This window comes from Magallana gigas, chromosome 5 (genome assembly GCF_963853765.1).
Source record: "Magallana gigas chromosome 5, xbMagGiga1.1, whole genome shotgun sequence".
Lineage (NCBI taxonomy): Eukaryota > Metazoa > Mollusca > Bivalvia > Ostreida > Ostreidae > Magallana > Magallana gigas.
The window spans coordinates 31,859,843-31,881,502 of record NC_088857.1 but is presented as its reverse complement, the minus strand read 5'-3'; the positions used below and the strand labels follow the sequence as shown (position 1 = coordinate 31,881,502).

Sequence of the window (21,660 nt, the reverse complement as noted above, 5' to 3'; positions counted from 1 at the left end):
CTCTCTTAAGGACTCTTAAAAGTGTGAGAATTATTCTTAATAATTGTGTCCAAATGCCAATTCCAATTGCTGGATAGCAAAACTTAACTATCTAAAAGGCTCTGCAAAGGAAAAAAATGTGAGAGTACATGTATAATTATAGTATTGATAACAAATTGTATATGTACAATGTAAGAAAGAATTAAATTTGAAGTTTTTTACAAATAGAAAAAAAACTTTACCCAGCTTTTTATTTGCAGCAATAGAAATACATGTATCAATATTGTTCTAATTATATAACTACACTGTAGACTTGTGCTCCTGAACGATTGGCGTAGGCTCATATGAGTTATAAGCGACTTTATGTTAATAAATATGCATTGTTTAAAAAATAGTATATATGCTAGATTTAAATACCATTACTGTGTGTCGTAAATTTTATTTCTTTATATGAGGAGCTGTATCTTTTCGGCTTTTTTCTGTAGAGCTACAGACCTCATGCTCGAATCTAGGGAGGAAGAAGGGGTCGATCCGGTCCCCACCTGGGTAACTCAGAATTATTAAATTCACTCAGTAAAATTATAGAAAATAGGCCTATATCAACCTCCCTTACCCTCGGCAAAACAATATAATTATCCCTTGGACCCACTTTTGAAAAAATTCTGGATCCTCGCATGGTCTCGGAGCTTTCTCGCATGAAGAGACTTAAGTTGTAGCTAGTTTTCATATTGAACATTTAGCACATTGTTTTTGTTAGTTCATGGGCAACTGACTCTTGTGAAGAGGTATGGCGCATTTGTGATCCTCAATATGGCGCCATTATGTTAACTTAATAAAATTGTCAATATATATATAACAGTTGTTAAATTACTTTTAAAGGATACCCTTTTATAGCGTATATAAGGGGACCGATTTTACAAGCCAAATTTTTATTTACGGTTTCAAATATCTTTTCAATCTTTGATTGAAATTGTACAAACACAAAAACATGCATGGCTTCAAGAGGCTGACAGGGTGGTTAATATTACTTCATTGTTTTTGTGTGGCTGAGTACAGAAAATTGACGAGTTTAGAAATTAAAAATACTGTTGAAGATGTTTGATTTAACTTAGTTTTAATAATAAAAATTAACAGAATACTAAAACACAAATTAACATTTCAAAAATTTATTTGAAATTCCTGTACAATGTCCTGAGAATGTGTAATAGAAATCACATATACGGTTTGTCAGGATTAAGAATAGAGTATCTTAATAAAGATTTATTATTATATACATGTTCATATATGATTGTATATTATAACTCTAGCACCGCTATTAAAAAATAATAATAGGAATGTGGGTATGCAATGCACGCGTTTATATTTAATTACCAATATTGAGTAGACCGGGTATATCATGGACAATGCTTTATATAGGCATTAAAACGATCATATACATATATGCTTAGAATTGTGTAAATTGGAGTGAGTTTTGAAAACAATTCACAAAATGTTTAAGTTTATTCTTGCAAACTTCATTCCCAACACTTGATGTGTGCAGATGATTTCACGTGACGTTTGTAATACTTTTTGCATTGAAATGGATCCGTTTTTGGTTCTATCCATACATGGCACACTTAACTTCCGCATTCATGGCCGTCTTTGCTGGACAGTTAAATGCTGTTGAGAATTCCTTAATCTGTGCCAAGGCACTGTTTGTTCTGCAAAAGAAACGTAAATTTCTTTTTTTTCACAACCATTTAATTTTTTTCAAAGATAGCGTATTTTGCTTTTTTTCCAAAATGAACAGATGAACAAAGTAATAAAAAAGCCGATTGTTCTGTTCTATTTTACCTAATGTCTTCTGACACTGTTCCTCGGACGGCGTTGTAATAGGCGACATTGTCATTTCTATTGTAGCAGCTAGCCTGAGGGTAAAAAAATCAAAATTAATGTTTAACGGTAGAATCACTCAATAGACCTAAAATATCAATTTCTTAAAAAGAGGTATTTTCAAAATAAACATTTGTTTATTACATATCAAGATAATTCAAAAGGACTCGATTTGAACATACCCGGACATTATACATGTACATGTACTTATTTTTATATGTACACATATATATACAGTATACGATAATTGTTAGCTTTGGTTGATACATGCATTCAACTGTATACCTGCGCATATGAGACAAAGAACATCTGGTCGTTGGTCAGACCTAATCCAGGAGCCAGTTTCTCTCCACCGTTTTTCTGAACCCATTTCTTGTAAGCCTTCAAAACAAAATACAAGTAATAAATTCCACCCAGTTCAATGCATATAAAATCCCTAGCATCATTTGATTAATGAATAAGTGAACCTTACTGTACCGTAGATATGATAGAAATCAGTTGGTTTGTAAATAAGGATGTTTACCTTGTAAGCTATCTGGACTCCACTAGTTTCAGCCATTGCTTCTGCTGACCATCTTAATCCATTGACTGGTACCTGAACATAGACACATGATAAGAATAAAAATATAGGCTCTGAGGTGACTCAAACAGGATGTTGTTAAATCTTTACAACGTATCGTTGAAGAGCGATTAACAAGTCCTACATTAAAATTGAATAACTGGTGTATTTGTTTAATAAAATTTCTTTCTATAAGATCATATGTAAAACGGAAACCCATGTATTCACACAGCAATATGAAAAGTAGTTTCGGAACACAGAACAAAGCACTTTTGCTCTAATTGTCTAGGGCAATACTACATACCTTGATAGGAATGGTCTGTCCTGGGATGGTGAATGGACCCATACTCTGGTTGTTGTAGTAGTTCTCCACACACTTCTTGGCGTCTATCCACTTGTTGGTCGTCTGGTTGCTCCACCAATCCTCAAAGACGCCTTCCACATTGTAGTATCCCCCTGAAGGTGAAAGAACCCCAATGTGGTGTATTGATAATCATGTACGTTTTGAATTTGAACGCAACATTCACATGAATTGTAAAACAACCTATTCAAAAGAAGTAAATTATAATTTCTGATACATGTTGTTCCGAGCATGAAGAAAAGTTATTCTAACATACGATTAATCAATCAAATGATGAAATTAATACAATCATTCATGAAACCTTAGTATGAGAACTAAATACCTGAGTGATCGATGCCATGGACAAGATGGTGAGCTATAACGCTTCCCATAGAGCCAAAGTTCATGAAGTGAGGGAGCGTGTAGTCGTAGAACGGGAACTGAAGGAGTCCGGCGGGCACCAGCAGCTCGTTCCAGGGGTTGTAGTAAGACATGAAGGTGTCGTACGTCCGGTACACCCACTCCTCTTCTTTGTTCACGTGGTTCTTCAGTTTCTTGTTCCACGACTTCTGTATGTAGTTGTTCACGCTCAGGAGGTTTCCGAAATAGTCATACTGGTCCACGTTGAGCTGGAAGATTTTATGAAAGGTTTGGACGTGATACATGGAAATGTGGTGTAGTTAGAACTTAAAACTGAAAACATGATATGACACGGTTACAGCAGAACATTTAAAACCAAATCACGCCATCAGCGAAGCCTTTTTCAATTTTATATAGCGATATGCGTGTATAGTGTATATTAACTAATCAAAACCACTTGGTATCATGGCACTTCGCTATAACCGTTTTTAACTGTAGATTGAACTTAAATTTTATTATCAAAAACGCTTTTATTGTGAAAACAACTAATTGTAAGTAGGAAGTTTTATTTATTCGAATAATGTGCACATTGTAAAAAAAGGATAGCATTGTTAGTCTCTGCAAAAATATTTTTGTTAAAACTAGCTTACGTGAAGACTTTGACACTTACACTACTGTACAGGTTGTCCATTGCCGCGTCATTCATCATAAAATCTGGATAGCCAAGTTTGTCCAAGCTTCCTTGCATCTGTTAAACAGATAAATTGATAAAACAGTTTTTGAACAATGTTAAAGTGGTATGAGACACTTATACATTGTATTTTAATGAAGATTAACAACACAATATGGTGAAAATATAACCACCGTTTTATAGATTTCAAATCGTAAAATTTTAACAATAGCACTCAATAATTTCTAAATCGAAACCGTTGTAAAATCCTCATTCGCGATCGGATTTTAACAGAACATTCACAGATTAAAGACTGGTTCACTGTAAACTGTTAACAAAGTGTGAAATGGATTAGAACCTCATAAATCCAACCCCTTTATTTCCAATAAAATCGTTCGGGTAAAAAATGAATACGGATTAATGAATCACATATAAGTAAAAATATTAAACATCATATAAAAAAACCAGTTCCTTCATTATTTGTCCTGGAGGTGAATCGTCCGCAAAGTCAAATGCAAGACGATAAACAGCATAGCCATACACAATCTTACCTTGGCTTTCGCTCTGGCTTTTGTAGCATCATCCATGAACGTGTTTTGCATGGTGCTGTCAATCAATGCCTCCTTTACATAGTCCAGAATCTCATGAGCCTGCGCAAAAAAAAAGATAAAGATGAAAAGGAGGTCAAAATTATACAGGAAAGACAAAGAGGGAGTTAAAAATGTCAACTCACCTTTTCCTTATTTTTATCAGCGAAATGGTCCCTGACATACATTGAACTAAGCGCGTCTCCAAGGTACCGATCCATGTTTTGGAAACAGTAAAGCCAGGTTCCCAGGAACTGCGGGATACCGTACCTATCTACGTAGAACTCGCGGCTGGCGTGGACGTACTCCCAGGAAAGTTCTACGTCATAGCGATCCATCACCTTCCAGACCAGGTAGTTGTTCAACATTCTGTCGCATGGTTATACATTTTTTTACTTTACAAGTTTACATGTAAAAGGTTATGTTATATGGTATTGTCCTATCTTTCGGCAACTTACAGCTAATTATTATATATAATCATATTTCGCACACTCAGTTACATTGCTATATGATATCACCCATTACAGATTTACATTTGATGAATATATTATACATCACTTTATTACATTATTCAACACCAACTTTAGAATTATTTTGTCATTCATTTACAAGATACTTTATCAGTGAGATGGCATGTTTAAGTGTTTAAACTAAAATTATTAACACGAAAGATGCATTGGTTGTTTAATGTGTAACTATATCATTATAAAAAAAAACTACGAAATACCTTGTCTTATTGGCCCCCAATGACCCTATCATGTCATTCATCTTTTTCAACCAATCAGCTTCTCGTAAAACAATTTTTGTGGACGGACCAACATTGGCGTCGTTAAACATGTATTGGATATGGGTGGCGAAGTCAATCTAAAAAAGAAATGATGCTAAATACATTAACAGATTGCGTTCTCTTAAGTGGGTGTCTTCCATATCACAATGGACTCACATACTGATAGGACACCCACCTCTGTACCAAGCATGGTATTGAGGTCAGAAATAGACACCCTCTTCTCGTATGCGTGGGGATCCGACGTTGGCATTGTGTTCTTTGTGATCTGAAATTTTGTAATGAGTACCGTATATATTTAAACCATTAAAACATTGTTCTTAATAACATAAAAAATTAATACATGTTTATAAAAAATAATCCTGTAAAATCTATTTCAAATTTCAAATTAGGATTATACATGTACTTACATTGGCTAGATTCATCTCTATGGTGAAGGCGTCATTGATAAAGGTCTCTATACGTGCGTTTTTCGTATTGTTGTCCAAAGTTATATTCGAATCTCTGACGAGGAAATTCGCCAGACGCCTCATGAATGTCTTCATATCATTTCTATACTAAAGAAACAATCTTACAAATTTAGTTTATAAGTTCGCATCTTTTGTGTTAGTATTTTTTCGTAGCCAGTTGTACATCGGAATAAGTATCATCAGTAATGCGTTAACAATTAATTGCTCACTCATGTTGCAAAATGTAGTTTCTAAAGTGAGGATTCTACATAGATGTTGGAAAAGAGTTTTGTTTGAAAAAATAACTTTCGTTGGAAAAGATATAGATAGTTTATTGTTAAAGCTAGAAAGCGATCATGGCAAATTTTACTCCGCAAAAATGAAGAAAACCAATAACTACATGTAATACCAACCTTTTCAGTTGAAGGTTCCGTATAGTAATACCAAAACATTGACATACCAGCGTAGTCCAACTGTCATATAAAATATGGTATTTTTATACATAAGCAATGCGCAAAAAATAAAACAATAGAATATTTTTGTAATGAAAATCTGAAAATTACCTCGATGACTCTCTTATGCCAGTCATACCAGTCAGTTGCCACCCGGAACGTGTAGAAAGCTGCCGTCCAGTAATCGACAGAGACCTTCCGAAAGGCATTGTGGAAATCAAAGGAGTTGTTGTTGAAGGTTCCGAGTACATACCAGCCTCCGATGTTGTTAATTACCTTAGTGATCAAAGGTGATCCCTTAGCACGCTCTTTCCGGTAAGTATCAGTGCACGACGAAAAATAATGCTTCAACTTCCGCTCCGTGGAATAGTCCTGGCTACGGACGATGGGGGATTCAAGAAGTTTCTTGAGTTTCTCTTCATTATGGTAATACATATTACTGTATACGGTTCTCGAAGAAGTTTCGGGATCCAAAGGATTTTCAATCTTGAAACGCCCACAAGCATATTTATAGAAATTATCACAGGGCTTGACAGAAGTATTGAGATTGGAAACTACATAGGACGCGCTTTTAAGACATGGAGGGGATACACATAATTGGTTTTGACCAACTTGAGCGCTTGTGGACGGTGAATCTGAGCCATTGCCTACACCAGAGCTGACCATTGATCCTAATATTATGCACACAACAACAGCCAAAAACGCAACCAGTCCTAAAGCGATTTCAGTTACACGAAAAGTAAAGCTTCGAATAGAGATTTCGGGCACGATGGGAGACCGGTCCGTCGATTTGCCGAACTCTGCGTAGTTTTCTGTCATGATGTCCACTTGAATGTTTTCGTCTGTGGAATTGGCGGCAGCGCTGGAAACCCCTGATACGATCACAACCGAAGAAGCCACTTTGCTGGAGATCAGTATAAAAGACCCTTCTCCCCAAAGACAACTGTATTGCAGTTAGAGAGAACCGCCCCCAATTCGTCTTACACCTTGCAGTTTGCAAGTCTGACTGATAAATTGGAGAAGCTGTGTTCTAGTGTTGACCTTACTTGTTATTATAAAATTCAAATGAATATTGGGTATAGATATGAGCAAAATTATTCAAGTAGCTGACGACCTCAAGATAGAACACGGTTTATGAGTTTTCCGACTGGTAGAAGTTGGAACAGAATGGTAGAGTATGAAGTCTAATTATGTATATACATACCCTAAAACAATAAAACCCACATCGTACAATACACGGTCGATAGATGGCGCGCTCTGTTTGCACAACATTATCATATTGCAGTATACTCGGCGATTGATCTCCCATAGATGTGATTAAATATTCAAAATAGGTTGGTTAGTTGTATAATTCACATTTATTAGTACATCAACCAAATACTTGTCATAAGAATACTTTTATAGTTTTAAGAACGTTAATTAACTGATTAAATAAATTGTCAGATCTGTCAAATATATATTTTTCTTTGATGTGATATGATACACCTGTGAAGAAATTGGTTTATATGTTTTAAAGTCACCCAAGATAAATGACTTCCTAAGTTCACTCACCGTAGGTCAAAGGTGTGGACAATACGGGAAAACGGTTGTAATGGTCGATCGCGCATGTATCTTCAGTTCAAAATCAAAGACTTTAAAACTTAATTGTTTATATATAATTATTATATAGCTTTCGATTTCAAACTTTTAATGTATCTTATCTTGTGTTACAAATTTTACAATACAGTGCAGGATATACTTTCCAAGAAAAAAAGAAAGGACATTTGGAACAAATATAATTCTTGATTTTTAATAGATATTTTGAACAATCATATAGTTTACATGAATTGATTGTATTTCATCCTTTAGATTGAACATACAGGTAAACTTAATTATACAAAACAAATGTACAAAATTAACAAGTATACTAGAAATAGTAAAACATGAAGAATAAAAGAAAAAAAAATAATCAATAAAAAAAAGGTTGAATTGCCAATATTTTGTCATAGTAAAAGTAAATTAAATACATGTATACAATGTATATATATTTTATGTCACAGATATAACACAGATATATTATATGTTGATGTGTTGATATATTATATATGCCAAATGTAAGGTCACTTCTATGCATGTAGTGCTGAAATTATCGTAATTAAAACATAAGATTTGATTATTTATCAAATAAAACAATTCTACTGAATTTAAAATCAATGAATTATTTTGCCACTTTGTGTAAAATAAACTTTGGTATCAAACAGAGTTCAGAGAACATAGATGATTAAATATGGTGCCATCAGTACTATCTGGAAATCATAATTATATAAAGCAAACTTAAAATCTTGTCTTTGTGTATGAAGTAGGTAATATAATATATGATATGTACAATTAAAATGCATTAAAATTATGGTTTAAATATACTGATTATAAAAACCAAGTTGGTTTTAAGTTCTTCTAATTTCAATAGATTTATTAAAATCAATACTCTTTGGCTTTTTTGTTTATCTTTTACATCGGGTTGGTTCATCAGGAATTGGTCGTTGAAGGATGTTTTTCAAACTTCCATTCAAGTGACGTCACACTTTAGGTCCTACATGCGCTTGTATCGCCCCAACTCTTTCTTGCAGTTCGGACAACTATGGATGACGTCTTTCAGAGAATCAATACACAAGGCAATAAAGCAAAAGGGCCATAACCTGAAAAGAGAAAAAGGTATTTTTTATAATGACAAAGGCATTGTTCGATAAATCATACATCTATTTGCTTGAAGTAATAACAATTTCTTAGAAGCCTGAACGTGCAAACTTTTGGTCAATTGAGATAAGAACAATCAACTCCCTTAAAAATGAATCTGACAGAGCAGTATTTTAAAAGCTAAAACAGTCAATCATCTAATTATTTTTCTGAATGAGTCATGCTCCTCCTCATACTCTTCTTATTTCGTGCAAACTGACTAATGGTCCTCGGATCAGACTGGAGTCAAAAACTCATAGTTATACACAACCTTATCCTCGGGTCAAATTCTTATAAATATTGGTAAATCATAAGCATTATTTTCAAAATTATCCACATTTTGACTTACTTAGTCTAAACACTTTTTAATCCAACTATATTTGGACTTGTAATATTGCTCCTAAACGATGTACATAGAGCTTGAGACTATCGTTAAGGCACAACACCTGACGTTATATATTGTTCTCATAATAAAAAATATCACCCTCTATCTAGGTAGAGAGTAATAGTTATATTTTTATTTTGAGAAAAAATATATAAATTCAGGTGCCTGTGCATTGAGGAACAATTTTTATTATCTAGTTTTACATGTAGTTAGATTAAGAACTTGAGATGATGTTTGGCACTACATGTAATTAAACTGACCACTGGCTATAGGACATACTACAAGATAGTTTTAAAGTTTCATAAAATATTGCATATTTCATTAGATTTGAAACAAAGTTAAACGTTTATAATTACCAGAAGCAGGCGATGAGGACGCACATGCACCACGCGAAGGTCCCCAGCTCCAGGTCAGTGCTGGTCAATATGTCTGCCTGACACTGAGGGCACCTCATTTGGAGGGGGTAGCGTCCGAACCTCAGGACCCCCACGGGGTAGGCTGATGGCTGCTGTACCACGACCACACCTGTACGTAAAACGTATGTAAAAATAAAATTAAGCTGTACGTAGAATGAGACATTCAAATAGACACACATTTTGCTTTGACTGTCAGATGTGAGAAATTTGATTTTTTTTCTTGATATATCCGGTTATTATATTTGGTTATTGTGTATATATAACACGGGTATACTGATCCTATTGATGAAATCGTTAAGATTGATATTTTTTAAGGGGGGGGGGGGGGTTATTTACTTTGCTGGACCTGTGGCTGGTAGCTCTGGGGATACCCCGGCTGGCTGGGGAAACTCTGGGGGTTGACGTTAGGATAGCCTGGATCTGTGGATAGAAACACTCATTTATATAAATATGCTATAATTTTATTGTCACAAAATGTATGTGGTAATATTGGCAAATGTCATTATTAAACATTATAGAGTCTATAGATATACTTAAATGTTAAAATATCAGCATGTCATGATAAAGTATCATATAATGAAGTATAAGCATGTAATGTTGAAGTATCAGCTCGTAATGTTAAAGTATCAGCATATATTTAAATCTAACGATTATGATTCTTTCTTTTTCTTAAGGAAACTTAGGTTATTTCATAGCTCTACTGAAACTGCAGAACTGAAATCTTCACGTCCCGTTTATCGATTGATCGAAACCTACAGCGACTAAAACTGACAGGAAATTGACAGGAATGAAATCTACACGCCCCGTTTATCGACTTTCCATAAGAGACGATTTGGCTGTTTATTTTAGCTAATGTACTATGTACATTGACAGTAACTTAGTTACTTTAACTTACTTATTACAATCAAATGATTAAAGCTGCTTGGTCCGATTTTATATCAAATTTTATGCACGCTTTTAAACGATGGCTATGCTCAGTATATGTATAATAATAGACATTGCAGTAGTTATACCCATCAATTATGCCAAATTTCAATGAAGAAAAATACGTACAAAATTTGCTAACAAAACAAACGACATTAAAAGGTACCGCGTTATTTCGCCTCATATTAAATTTCAACCCTGACGACGAGACGGGTATGGTTGTATTACGACTTTGACATCGCTTTAAATAAAGGTCGAAATGATCAGACAAATTACAAATAAACATGTGTACGTTTTGTTCGCTAATATTTCCAAAGTCTGCTTTCTTTACAATCGATGCATAGCATGCGGGTTTAATTACTCCAATCATTCGGGGGACGAAACCAAGCGGTTTCCTTTTCTAAACATTCCCGAGATGCATTTTGGTTTGTTTTTTCGTTTGCCCAAAGAGAAATTATTTTTATTTACTTTGAATATTTCTAACTTTGAAAGGAGACTGATTCTGCTGGTGTAAATAGGAGAAGGTCCATAACTTTCTAAGGTAAATGATTTGTATGGAAAAAATATTGATACTGTAATTACAAAAAAATCGGACCAAGCAGCTTTAATATAAACAGTAAAATGCTTTCTTCGGTGTATAAGGTAACGATCACTGCAGAAAAAAATTACATAACCCGCACTATTTATAAGCGGGTTACGTATTTTTTCTGCAATGTCGCCACCTCCATATCCCGAATGAATCTGACCAAAGTAGTAACTTTATTGTTATAAAAAAATAATGTCGAAGCACCATCATATAATGTTAAAGTAACAGCATATAAAGACAAAGACTTAAAGTATCAGCATGTAATGATGAAGTATCAGCATGCGGTTCCGACGCCTAAAGCATGTACTCGTAATGTTGAAGTATCATCACATAACGAAGATCACCCACATGAAACAGTTGAGGCGTTCCATAAAATAAACTGATATGATAGACGCAGGGCAGAGTGCAGTTGGAATCCTTATTAACCAGTCGGGGGGGGGGGGGCTGCAGCTAATTGTTTTAAATTTACATATAAAAAATTAAAATATCATGGAGTTGGCCCCCCACTCTTTTGGGAGAATGTAATAAAGTGATATGAAAATAAGGAAATTAGGATTGAAATTGAAGTATATAGTATGCCAGCCCCCCCCCCCCCCCCCCCCCCTGGATTAGGATTTTAGGATTTTGAAGATTTTGGAAAATTCCTAATTTCCTTTTTTTTTTATTACTTGTTAAGATTTTTTTTTATGAGTCTGCCCCCCCCCCCCCCCCCCCCCCACTTTCAAAAACGATGCTACGTGCTTGTTAACCACACCCGATGGTTTCACGCTTTGTGCAGAAATCACGCAATGGACGCTTGCGAAATAACTACGCCTTTGTCACAAAATGGTTCTTTAGATATCGCATTCCATTATAGCCGTGTACCTTTATTCTGTTTACACTGCTATATGGTATGCGTTGGTCCGCCATAATTTACGACATTGCGTATCACATGAAAATATGTACCACATATTAACCTTTCAAGAAAAAATGAAATCAAACTTGATATTCGACTAATCGTGATAAATCTTTGTTTACTGTCCTAAAATATCAACCAAAAATTAATGAAGCTTACATTTATCTGTTTATGCGATTAGATAACCAATTTATATGTTGAGAAACAGGAACTGAGGAAGTTTTTTTTAAAAAGGCTGAAATAAAACCACTGACTTACCCTGTCCTTTCTCGGAGTACGCTGGTGGTGGATCTTGTGACATTGTCAAACCCTGTTGTATTATGTTTTCTCTCAAAAAACCACTATCACCTTTGCCTTTGGCTTTAGTTTCTTATTTACGTTCGATCGATCTTGTATGGCGAACTACTTGGGACATAACAATTCTATACTGTATTGTGTCTGATATTTCGCAATTTCACTAAAAAAAAATTTTAAAGAGAAAAAAATAAAAGTAAAAATCACATTGAATACCCAAATACCTTATTCATATTAGTTTCTTTTTTATAAGAACATAATAAAACATTTACGTACATGCATACGAACCGATATGTACATATTTATGATATACTGAGAGAGTTGTCTTTCTTTGCGAATAAACCGCAAGTCCGGAATCCTCTTGATTCGCGCAAGACTAGTAACATTTCATATGTGCACTTCCTTGCTTGATAACAATGACAACTTATAATTTCAACACTTTATAAAGGAAACTTTTTAAAGCGTTTATCTTTGTTCACATCCTGTGAATATTATTTACTCGTGTACGTATGTTTTATTTATCCTATCTGTGACACCAGAAGTATCTATCTGATTTTAAAAATCATAATTTGAAGGGAAGTTAACACTACATAATTATACAAACATACATGTAAATTAGTTGTTTTTATTTAATTATTATAACGAGATTTAAACTCATCTTTGTTTTCAAATTCTTTATTGTGAAAAATCACCGTACACCTTACAACGAAATTATAAACACTATGCCATGTGATAAAATGAGTTATAAAAGACAACCAAAAGAAAACCGAAACATTTGTTACTGATTATAAGTAAGCCCGTAAATAACCAAATAGTTGAGTCTTGAAAAATAAAAATATTAAGACAGATACTGGTTTAACCAATATAAGTATATCATCAACATGTTTTATCTACAACAAAATAAAACTACATCAAACGCTTTCTAGATTGATAAAGGACTCATAGATATACAACATATAATTTAATGATAAGCGATGTATGCATAAATGTACATCAGCGTGTATATCAAAACATCTCTTAATTAGTTTCAAATATATTCACTAATTAATCAACATTAAAGTCATATCAAAACATCTCTTAATTTGTTTAAAAAATATTGTCTAATTAACAAACATTAAAGGTATATGTAGCGTTTTTGGAGTAAAATTTTCGTCATGAGCTTAAGAAAAAAAAAAAATCATGCTTCTTATAATTAGACGTTTCACAAACTCTAGGCCCACAAAACATGTTCTGTCTTTATTTACTTGTCTAATGAATATTAATGTAATCCGCCATTTGTAACGCCTCTGCGCATGAAATTAAATGCGGGAAAACCTAGCATTGAAAACACAATGGAAGAACAGTTTGTTTACAAATTAGAATCAAGTTTTTCATGTCTTAAATTAGATAATTCTTACATCAGATGATACTCAACGCATTATTATTCCAATGTATATATTTTTTTCCATAAATGTAGAACGATATATAAATTGTTCTTTATGTTTAATAAAGGGGAAACACGATTTTAGCATCATCACACGGTAAACTGAGTAAATACCCCCCCCCCCCCTCCCCGTGGGATGCATGTACTGAGAGTGTTTATTTATTCTTTATTCAAAATTTCCTGTAAACAAAAATCCACTTGTGATTTATAACTTATAAAGTAAAAGACACGGAACACATGGAGCACGAACCTGACTAGCAAAACCCCTACAATTTCATGATGAAAACTGAAGTTTAATTCGGCTTTAAATCCTATTCCACCAACCAATGAAGCAAATAATCAGATCAGATTATTGTTATTCATTAAAAATACACCACATATACGTTTAAAGTCAAAGTTCAAAATAATGCATACAAACACATAATTCTAGCTACAATTTTTACATTTATTGTATATATCCCCTTACGTTGGAAAGCGACGTTCAATTTTCTATGAAAACACTTGTGCGAGAGCACAGATATAAACGTTTTGAATAATTTTACTATTATAATAGTAAAATTAAATGAAAAGCTCAAATTTTCAAAACCAATTGATCTGTACTTATGAAAAATAATCACAAATTATATTTATTCGATATTGATAAAGATTTTTGTTTTGGATGCCGTCGGTCCTATAACACAAAAAGGCTGTGCAGAACAAATTATCATACCTGGCTAACGTGTAGTATTCAATTTGTCTGCACAGCCTTGGTGTGTTATAGGACCGACGACATCCAAAAAATAAGTATTCAATGCTTAATTTTTAAAGTTCATAAGTATTCAAAAGACCTTTGACCCTTCACATTGCTTTTTTAAGAACATGTTGTTTCTCGATCTAGAGTATTTTTTACAAGAAAAAAAGAAATGATACACATCTTCTGTTTGACCACATAAACACAACGGATTATTTATAATATTACGTTTACAAAGATCATAGTTTAATACACAGTTATGTCTCAACTTTGTATGAATAATGTTGGTACAGCGTTTACCAAAAGAAAAATAAATAGGGGGTTTCGTAACTTTGCAAAACAAATTGATTGAGGTGGCTGTTCTGGCTTCTATATTTAGAGAATTCCATTGATTGACAGCATTGGGTACAAATGATTTTTTAAGTAAATCTAACCTGCACTTAGGAACATTAAACTGATCCTTGTTTCGTGTGTTGTATCGCGATATATTTTCCCTCTTGTTAGGAATAATATCACATAAATAATCAGGCAGACTCCCCATGTTAAATTTGAACATAGTTTTCATCTTGGCGATGTATCGCCTGGTTTGTAAAATTTCCCACCCTGTTTCTAAGTAAAGCGCTTCCCTTGGTACAAAAATTGGCAACCCAGTGACAATTCGTGCAGCACACAATTGAACCTTTTCAAGTTTGTCTGCATCATGCACAGAACAGCCATCCCACACAATCGAAGCATATTCAAGGGTAGGTCTAATGAATGAAATGTATAATTTAGAGAGATGCTCTCTACCCAATTTATACTTAAGTTTTTTTTAAGAGTCCTAATTTTTGTATGCAGAGTTTACAATACCATCAATGTATTCAGACCAGCTGAGATTTTGCAATAATAAAAGTCTTAAATGGCGATGGGTCGAGACAAACTCTAGTCTATATTTTTTGGGTTACAAATCGATGTTTTTTAGTATCTTATCTTTACTTATAAAGAATTTTACACGCCTTATCCACCTATGTTCTTACTTTGTTTTTTTTAAAAGTCAAGTGAATGCTTGCATACAGTCTCCGAAATATCATATCACATAAATACTCAAACTATGTAGAAGCTTTTAATAGGCGTTAAGTCCGCTGTAGATCGCTTAAAAATAGAATGTTTGCCATCATCCGCATAATTATACACTGTACAACTTTTGCAGGGACTTCACAACTTTAAGCGCATTTTGGGCACTACAATGTATATATTATGTCCAGAAAAGATTTAACAATTGTTTCCTGTTTCCTGCTTCCAATTCTTGTTTCATGACTTTTCTCTTTACAACATTCATATCAATAAACAGTGCAGGTTTCTCTTAGAATTCTTGCATGCAAGTTACGCGTACCGCGTAGCAGTTTAATGGTTAATTAAGATTAACAGATAAGATTTCTGAATTTAATGCACCACAAGAATTGGTTTTAATTAGAAAACTTCTGGATGTAACTGAGAAAGAAACCGTGTATTGATCCAACTTACAGCCTGGCCTCAAATATGTTATCTTTAAAAATTAATATCCCGTAGGAAAATAATAATAATTCCCATAGGAAGAATCATTTTTCCTTCTGGAAATATTGAAACTCCTGTAAGATTTTCTATAACTCCTATAGGAAAATTTCCTGTAGAAGAACAGTATTTGCTGTAGGTATTTTTCATATAGAAAATTAAGTTTTCCTATATGATTTTTAAAATCACATGGGAGTTTTGTTTAAATTCCATCAAAATTCAAAATCTTACAGAAAGTTCTTTATTCCGGTTGGAAATTCCAAATGTCCTATAGGAAAATGGTTTTTCCTAGGGGAATTTTTTTTTCTGTTGGAATTTTTTTCAAGATAAATATCTCACCTGGCAGGTGAGGTACATTAATGACAAAGGGGTTATAAACTATTTAAGCAATGATGCATGCTAAATTATATCGCATATATCAATTTTCTATTTTGCAGCTTAGACCGGTGCAAAATTACCGGCCTGATTATCCGGCACGTTGTTAATTTAATTTGTCGTCTTGTATGAAATTTCAAACTATAATGCTTAAACGTAAAAATTTTAATTTATAATCGGCAAGGGAATCAATTTGCAAGAGTATGAGATGCAACACATTCCATATTTTTTCAAATTGTTCTCTCTAGCAAAACCGAAAGAACGTGGCGTTAGAAACACAATGTTAAAGTGCTTCTTATGAACTGAATATCGTCTAGTAGATTCGTTGTACTCTTATGTTACCTAATTCATATATCACAAGCTTTTTCGTTTACAAATTCATAAAAATTACGTAAAGTAAAATCAAATGCTTTATAAAATTTCTTTAATAGGTTTTGATGTATGAAAAATAGCACCGATATCAGGTAATATTTTAGAACAAACATGTATTTACAGCCTTTTGTAGCTAAATTCATCAATAAGGTTTTTTTTTATGAAGTGTGGTTTTTAGCTATATCAACAAAAAGTATGATGTGTGTTAAAGGTAGTCTTTGCAATCTGAATGCCTCGATCGGAAACCAACATACCGTGATTTCAGTTGATGCATTATTGAAAATAACGTGACGAAATACTCTAGACTTATTTAATACAAATGAATAAAGCGCGCTAGCGCGTTATGAAAATTTGTATGCACACACCACTGCAGTTATGAGACTATATCTTTCAAAAAATAATGATTTAATGCTTATATTTACATTTTTTTAAACTTCTTTCCTTGTCTGCAAATGTGATTTTTACGTCCAAATTTCTCTTTTATCCTAAGGGTAAGTTCAAATTAATGGAAGAGCCACTGTAACAGCCACAAGCGTGAACTTTGATTCTCGCTTGTGACGTTGCATTTTACAGCGTTCAACGTTTGTGACGTCATAATAAAACTGGTAATTCTAACCTTTGAGTACCCTGTGTGTGTTACAGTCTTATAACTGCAGTATCTTTTCACACACTTTACATGCAAAAAATATTTGGAATGTAAATATAAATTGATGTCAGCAAATTCTTTTTCGTATTTGTGGGTACAAAGTATGCTATGTTATTATCATTGGTAGTGATCGGGAATTTAAAATTGTTTCGAAGCTGTTAAATGCAAATTATGTGCAAATTTTCCACATCATTTATGTATCAAAATTCAAGCACAATAGTAATACTTGAATAAATTGTTTACGTTTTAAAAAGTCGACACATCATTATTCTGGTTCAAAATATTTCGACTGTTTCTATAGCGATCAAAATACTATAAAAGTTGTTCGTCCGCAAGGAAACAAAATCTTGCTTTAGGGTGGAAACAAGCACACCAAAAGGTAAATCCAACACATTTATATGTTTTATTGTATTTTTATGTATGTATTTTGGTGTAAATTGATATAGAGAGTCTACATCCTACCTTGTTCAGTTGTCATAAATTTTAATCTTTTTCGATAAATTATTAATTAAAGCTTTGATTTACAAATTGACCATACCCCTGTCTATGAAACACAGTCTTACATAAAATCTTTTGATAACTTTTATCTCAGCTCAGAAATTTATAGCTTTTAGCTAAAATGAATATTATTAGGAGGATCTAGTTTCTCTTTTAGTCAAATGGGGGAAAATGGAAAACGTAGAATCTTGGAGTAAACACATTTATCTGAAAAAGGCACAATCATGTGCAGAGCTAGCTGCAGCTTGCATCGATCGATAAAGCAGATCGAGTCAGAGGACTTCCTACAACAATGTATAATATCTAATGTTTACCACCTTTTACCTGAAATCTAGAACTTTCTTCATTTTTTGAAATTTTGTTATTATACAAACTTTTTTAAATTGTGATAAAGTTGTATCGGGTCAAAATATATATTTAAAAATTGAAGTTTACCTGGCTTGGCACACTCTCCACATAATGTTTTGATTTTTGATTATCCTATAACTTTTGGACGCTATAAAAAATTCTGTATGTCCAAGATGCATCTGCCAGATTACTAGTAACCAAAAACGTATTTCATATTGACATCCAGGCTAAACCATGGACGCCCCTGTGATGTTGATAGTGGCACTCGTGCTGACTATATGTGCATTGGTTTTCCAAATCATCGGTCTGGCAAGCCCGTATTGGATCTCCTATAAAGGATTTGGATCGGCCAATGCCTACTCCGGTTTATGGAAGACTTGTACAGAAATACAAAAGACGACATGTACAGATATTGCCGATAAAGAAGGTATACACTTTTATATATACAAAATAGCAGAGTATACCAACTATACGTTGTAGGACTGGTTCATTTTAGGTCATAGAGCCTTGCTGTTTGTACACATTTTGAAGATAACACATTTTAAGTTCACCACGACAAAGTGAAACTGTCGAAGACGGTTCAAAATAAAAGACATCAATATATAAATTATAATTGGCCTTTACTTAACCATATCCCAATGGAACACACTTCCAATATATGAATTACAAAATTAATGGCCTTACTTAACCATACTCACCCCCCCCCACCCCGTTTAGTCAAGCACACTGACATTTTACCATGAAATATGTCATAACAAACACGTCTTATGTTATTGTTATGGTTATATAAATTAAGTTTCTGTTTTGGATGCCTTGTAGGTCAAGGTAAGAAAACTATAAACTTTTATATGTTCAGAAAATTTTGATGGCAACAAAAATGTTATATACAATTTGAATCACTATTCTTTTCAAATTCTGTACTTACTGATGGAAAATAGATGGAAAATAGAATTGTACGCTTAGTAAATAACGAGGATTTCTAGCTAAAGTGTTCTGCAAAATTGATGTATTATAACTGAGATATTTCCAATAGGATAGACATCACAAAGAGAAAGGATCTTTCAAGAAGGATGAACTTTTATAAATAAAAAAAAAAAGATGTGTAGGTACATGTTTGATGTAGACTAACTTGTTTGGTATTTATACTTTATAAAGTATCCATGACTGATATTCAATCGAAAATAATGTTCCTTTATAAATTCAAACTATAAAAGTTTTAAAACAACATAGGAATACGGTATTGCTTTTAACATTCTATTTTTTATCTTGTTTATGGATCAATTTAAATACAGCAAGTAAAATAGGTCACGTATGACAAAAATTTACATTCTGCTAAATGCAAATGTTTTCTTAATAACACCCAAAAACACAGGACAAATTAATGTTTCGGTATATTGATAGAGTGTATTTTGGAATGACAACAAAAACAAATTAGAGGACTCAATTATCTTACTTTATTGTAGATTGGATGGGAGCTGTACAAGCTATGAGCATTCTTGGGTTTCTAGTGTTGGTTGTCGCTGTTGTCATGACTGTTCTTAAACTTTTCGTCATGAAAGACAATAAGCCTGTCCTGTTCGCCGGAATAGGAACATCATTTGCTGGAGGTACAAACAACTAAAGAACCAATTTGAGTTAAACAGACAATGTTAAATAACAACACATTCTTTAGAAACAAAACTTAAGAAAAATGTAGCTTATGTTATCAGCCAAACATTGTGTAGCAAGTAAATTTAAATGCCAGTTAATTAGTGTGTCCAAGTTTCTAGTAAAAAAAATCACTGTAATGAAACCTATTTCTATCTTCATTGCAGGGATCTTCATTTTGATAGCAGTTGCAGTCTACGCAGCGAAAACGAATGATCGTTTCGATAAATTAAATATTGAATTCGACTTTCATTTTGCATTTGCCTTCAGTATCATTGCAATGATAACGGCCTTTGCAGCAGGGGGCGTGATGATATTCGGAATGATGAAAGAATGAATTTCAAAAACCTTCAAGGAAGTGTATTTAAGATTAGAAATAACTAAAATATCCAGTGTTTAGAAAGCCTTTTTTAATTTCTTCCGAGAAAATGTTAGTAAACTTGAAAACTTTTTTGATATTCACAAAAATTTTAACAATAAATAGAAAAACCAATTCTGTTTTTTGCAGCTGTTTTTTTGCTAAACTAACGTATAGAATAATGATACTAATAATCAGTGTGTGTAACGGTCATTTGTAAACATATATTTACATCTACCTAGTATGATTACCTTTCTCTCTTACGGAAACTTTAGTTAATTCATATCTCTATAGAATCTAACAGGGCTGATATCGACACGCCCAATTTATCGATTGGTCAAAACCTACAGCAACTATTGAAAAGTCACGGACTGCACGAAATGATGATATCAGAATCAAATTCCCAAAAGAGACGGTTTCTTTTGGATAACGTACTGATGTATATTAACAGTAATTTAGTTAATTTAACTTACTTTTTACAAGCCATTTATTAATTTGTTAAAAGAAAGATAAGAAAGATGTAAATTAACATATAAAAAATGAAATGCTTTCTTTGATGATTCATGTGGGTTGTAAAGATAGCGATCATTGCAGAAATTTTTTTACATAAATCACTGCAATGTCGCCACCTTCATATCCCGCATGAATCACCAAAGAAAACATTTACTGCTTATATAAATGACTAGAAACATCAACAAATATACATGACATAATAATTCATCGAAATAAATTGGCTGGGCTGAATAATATTAAACCAATGAAATTCTTCTAACCAACCAAAATAAACAAACCTTAAGATACAATACAAATGAAAATTATACAATACAAATGAATTAGTTAACATAAAAATGAAATATTTAACAACACAAATAGAAATTTTACAGTACAAAAAGAGTTTGTTCAATACAAAAAGAGTTTGTACAATACACATGAAAAAATATAAAACCAAGTAAAATTCATATAATGCAAATGGAAAAATAAACAATGCAAATGGAAAAAATATAAAATGAAAATGAAAAATTTACAATGGAAATGGAAAAAAACCTAGAAAACAAAGGCCACGTTTATGTGTAGATATTAATTTGATGCAATTTATGTTGTTATACAATGTATGCAAATGCTGTATTCAAAGCTTTACCGATGAAAGATTTAAATGTGTGTCAAAAATACTTCGGACAGACTTAAGTCAGTTCTGCCGGCCACATAAATTTTGGGTAAATTGTCTTACCTAAGCAATCATCTAGTTACGGATTTAAGTCTAAGAAGTCATACATAGGGACTGTCTTAGACTTAAAAGTACCATTTATTTTACGATCCCCAGGGGCTCGTAACATAAAGCATGCTAAACATGCTTAGGGTGTTAAGTAGGACTTAGGCAATCTTAAGACCTACATAAGTCAAACTTAAGTATGTCTTATATCGTAACAGAAAGCAAACTTGGCAATGTTTTAGATAAGTCATGCTTATGT

General features: G+C 33.1%; 3 protein-coding genes across 5 annotated transcripts; 1 reads left to right on the top strand and 2 right to left on the bottom strand.

Annotated features, from left to right (window-relative positions):
- Nucleotides 1–1,129: 1,129 nt before the first annotated feature.
- Nucleotides 1,130–7,109, bottom strand: LOC105344631 (endothelin-converting enzyme 1). Its single transcript, XM_011452444.4, has 14 exons — nucleotides 6,164–7,109; nucleotides 6,014–6,073; nucleotides 5,562–5,708; nucleotides 5,330–5,419; nucleotides 5,095–5,231; nucleotides 4,514–4,736; nucleotides 4,332–4,430; nucleotides 3,781–3,858; nucleotides 3,094–3,379; nucleotides 2,715–2,866; nucleotides 2,375–2,446; nucleotides 2,137–2,232; nucleotides 1,813–1,886; nucleotides 1,130–1,679 (listed from the first exon to the last, which is right to left on the bottom strand). The coding sequence occupies exons 1-14, from the start codon at nucleotides 6,869–6,871 to the stop codon at nucleotides 1,577–1,579; spliced, it is 2,325 nt and encodes a 774-aa protein (XP_011450746.3). The 5' UTR covers nucleotides 6,872–7,109; the 3' UTR covers nucleotides 1,130–1,576.
- A 717-nt stretch (nucleotides 7,110–7,826) lies between these two features.
- LOC105344627 (LITAF domain-containing protein) lies at nucleotides 7,827–12,391 on the bottom strand. The gene is made up of 4 exons (XM_034468997.2): nucleotides 12,229–12,391; nucleotides 9,902–9,985; nucleotides 9,506–9,674; nucleotides 7,827–8,727 (listed from the first exon to the last, which is right to left on the bottom strand). The coding sequence occupies exons 1-4, from the start codon at nucleotides 12,269–12,271 to the stop codon at nucleotides 8,622–8,624; spliced, it is 402 nt and encodes a 133-aa protein (XP_034324888.1). The 5' UTR covers nucleotides 12,272–12,391; the 3' UTR covers nucleotides 7,827–8,621.
- Nucleotides 10,541–20,327, top strand: LOC105344626 (epithelial membrane protein 2). Of its 3 annotated transcripts, XM_066084434.1 has the most exons (6): nucleotides 10,543–11,030; nucleotides 16,754–16,786; nucleotides 17,642–17,719; nucleotides 18,413–18,613; nucleotides 19,650–19,793; nucleotides 20,001–20,327. In XM_066084434.1, the coding sequence occupies exons 4-6, from the start codon at nucleotides 18,421–18,423 to the stop codon at nucleotides 20,168–20,170; spliced, it is 507 nt and encodes a 168-aa protein (XP_065940506.1). In that variant the 5' UTR covers nucleotides 10,543–11,030; nucleotides 16,754–16,786; nucleotides 17,642–17,719; nucleotides 18,413–18,420; the 3' UTR covers nucleotides 20,171–20,327. The 3 variants fall into 3 exon arrangements, with proteins under 3 accessions (XP_065940507.1, XP_065940508.1, XP_065940506.1); XM_066084435.1 differs by lacking the exon at nucleotides 17,642–17,719 and having other exon boundaries at nucleotides 10,541–11,030; XM_066084436.1 differs by lacking the exons at nucleotides 16,754–16,786; nucleotides 17,642–17,719 and having other exon boundaries at nucleotides 10,541–11,030.
- Nucleotides 20,328–21,660: the final 1,333 nt, after the last annotated feature.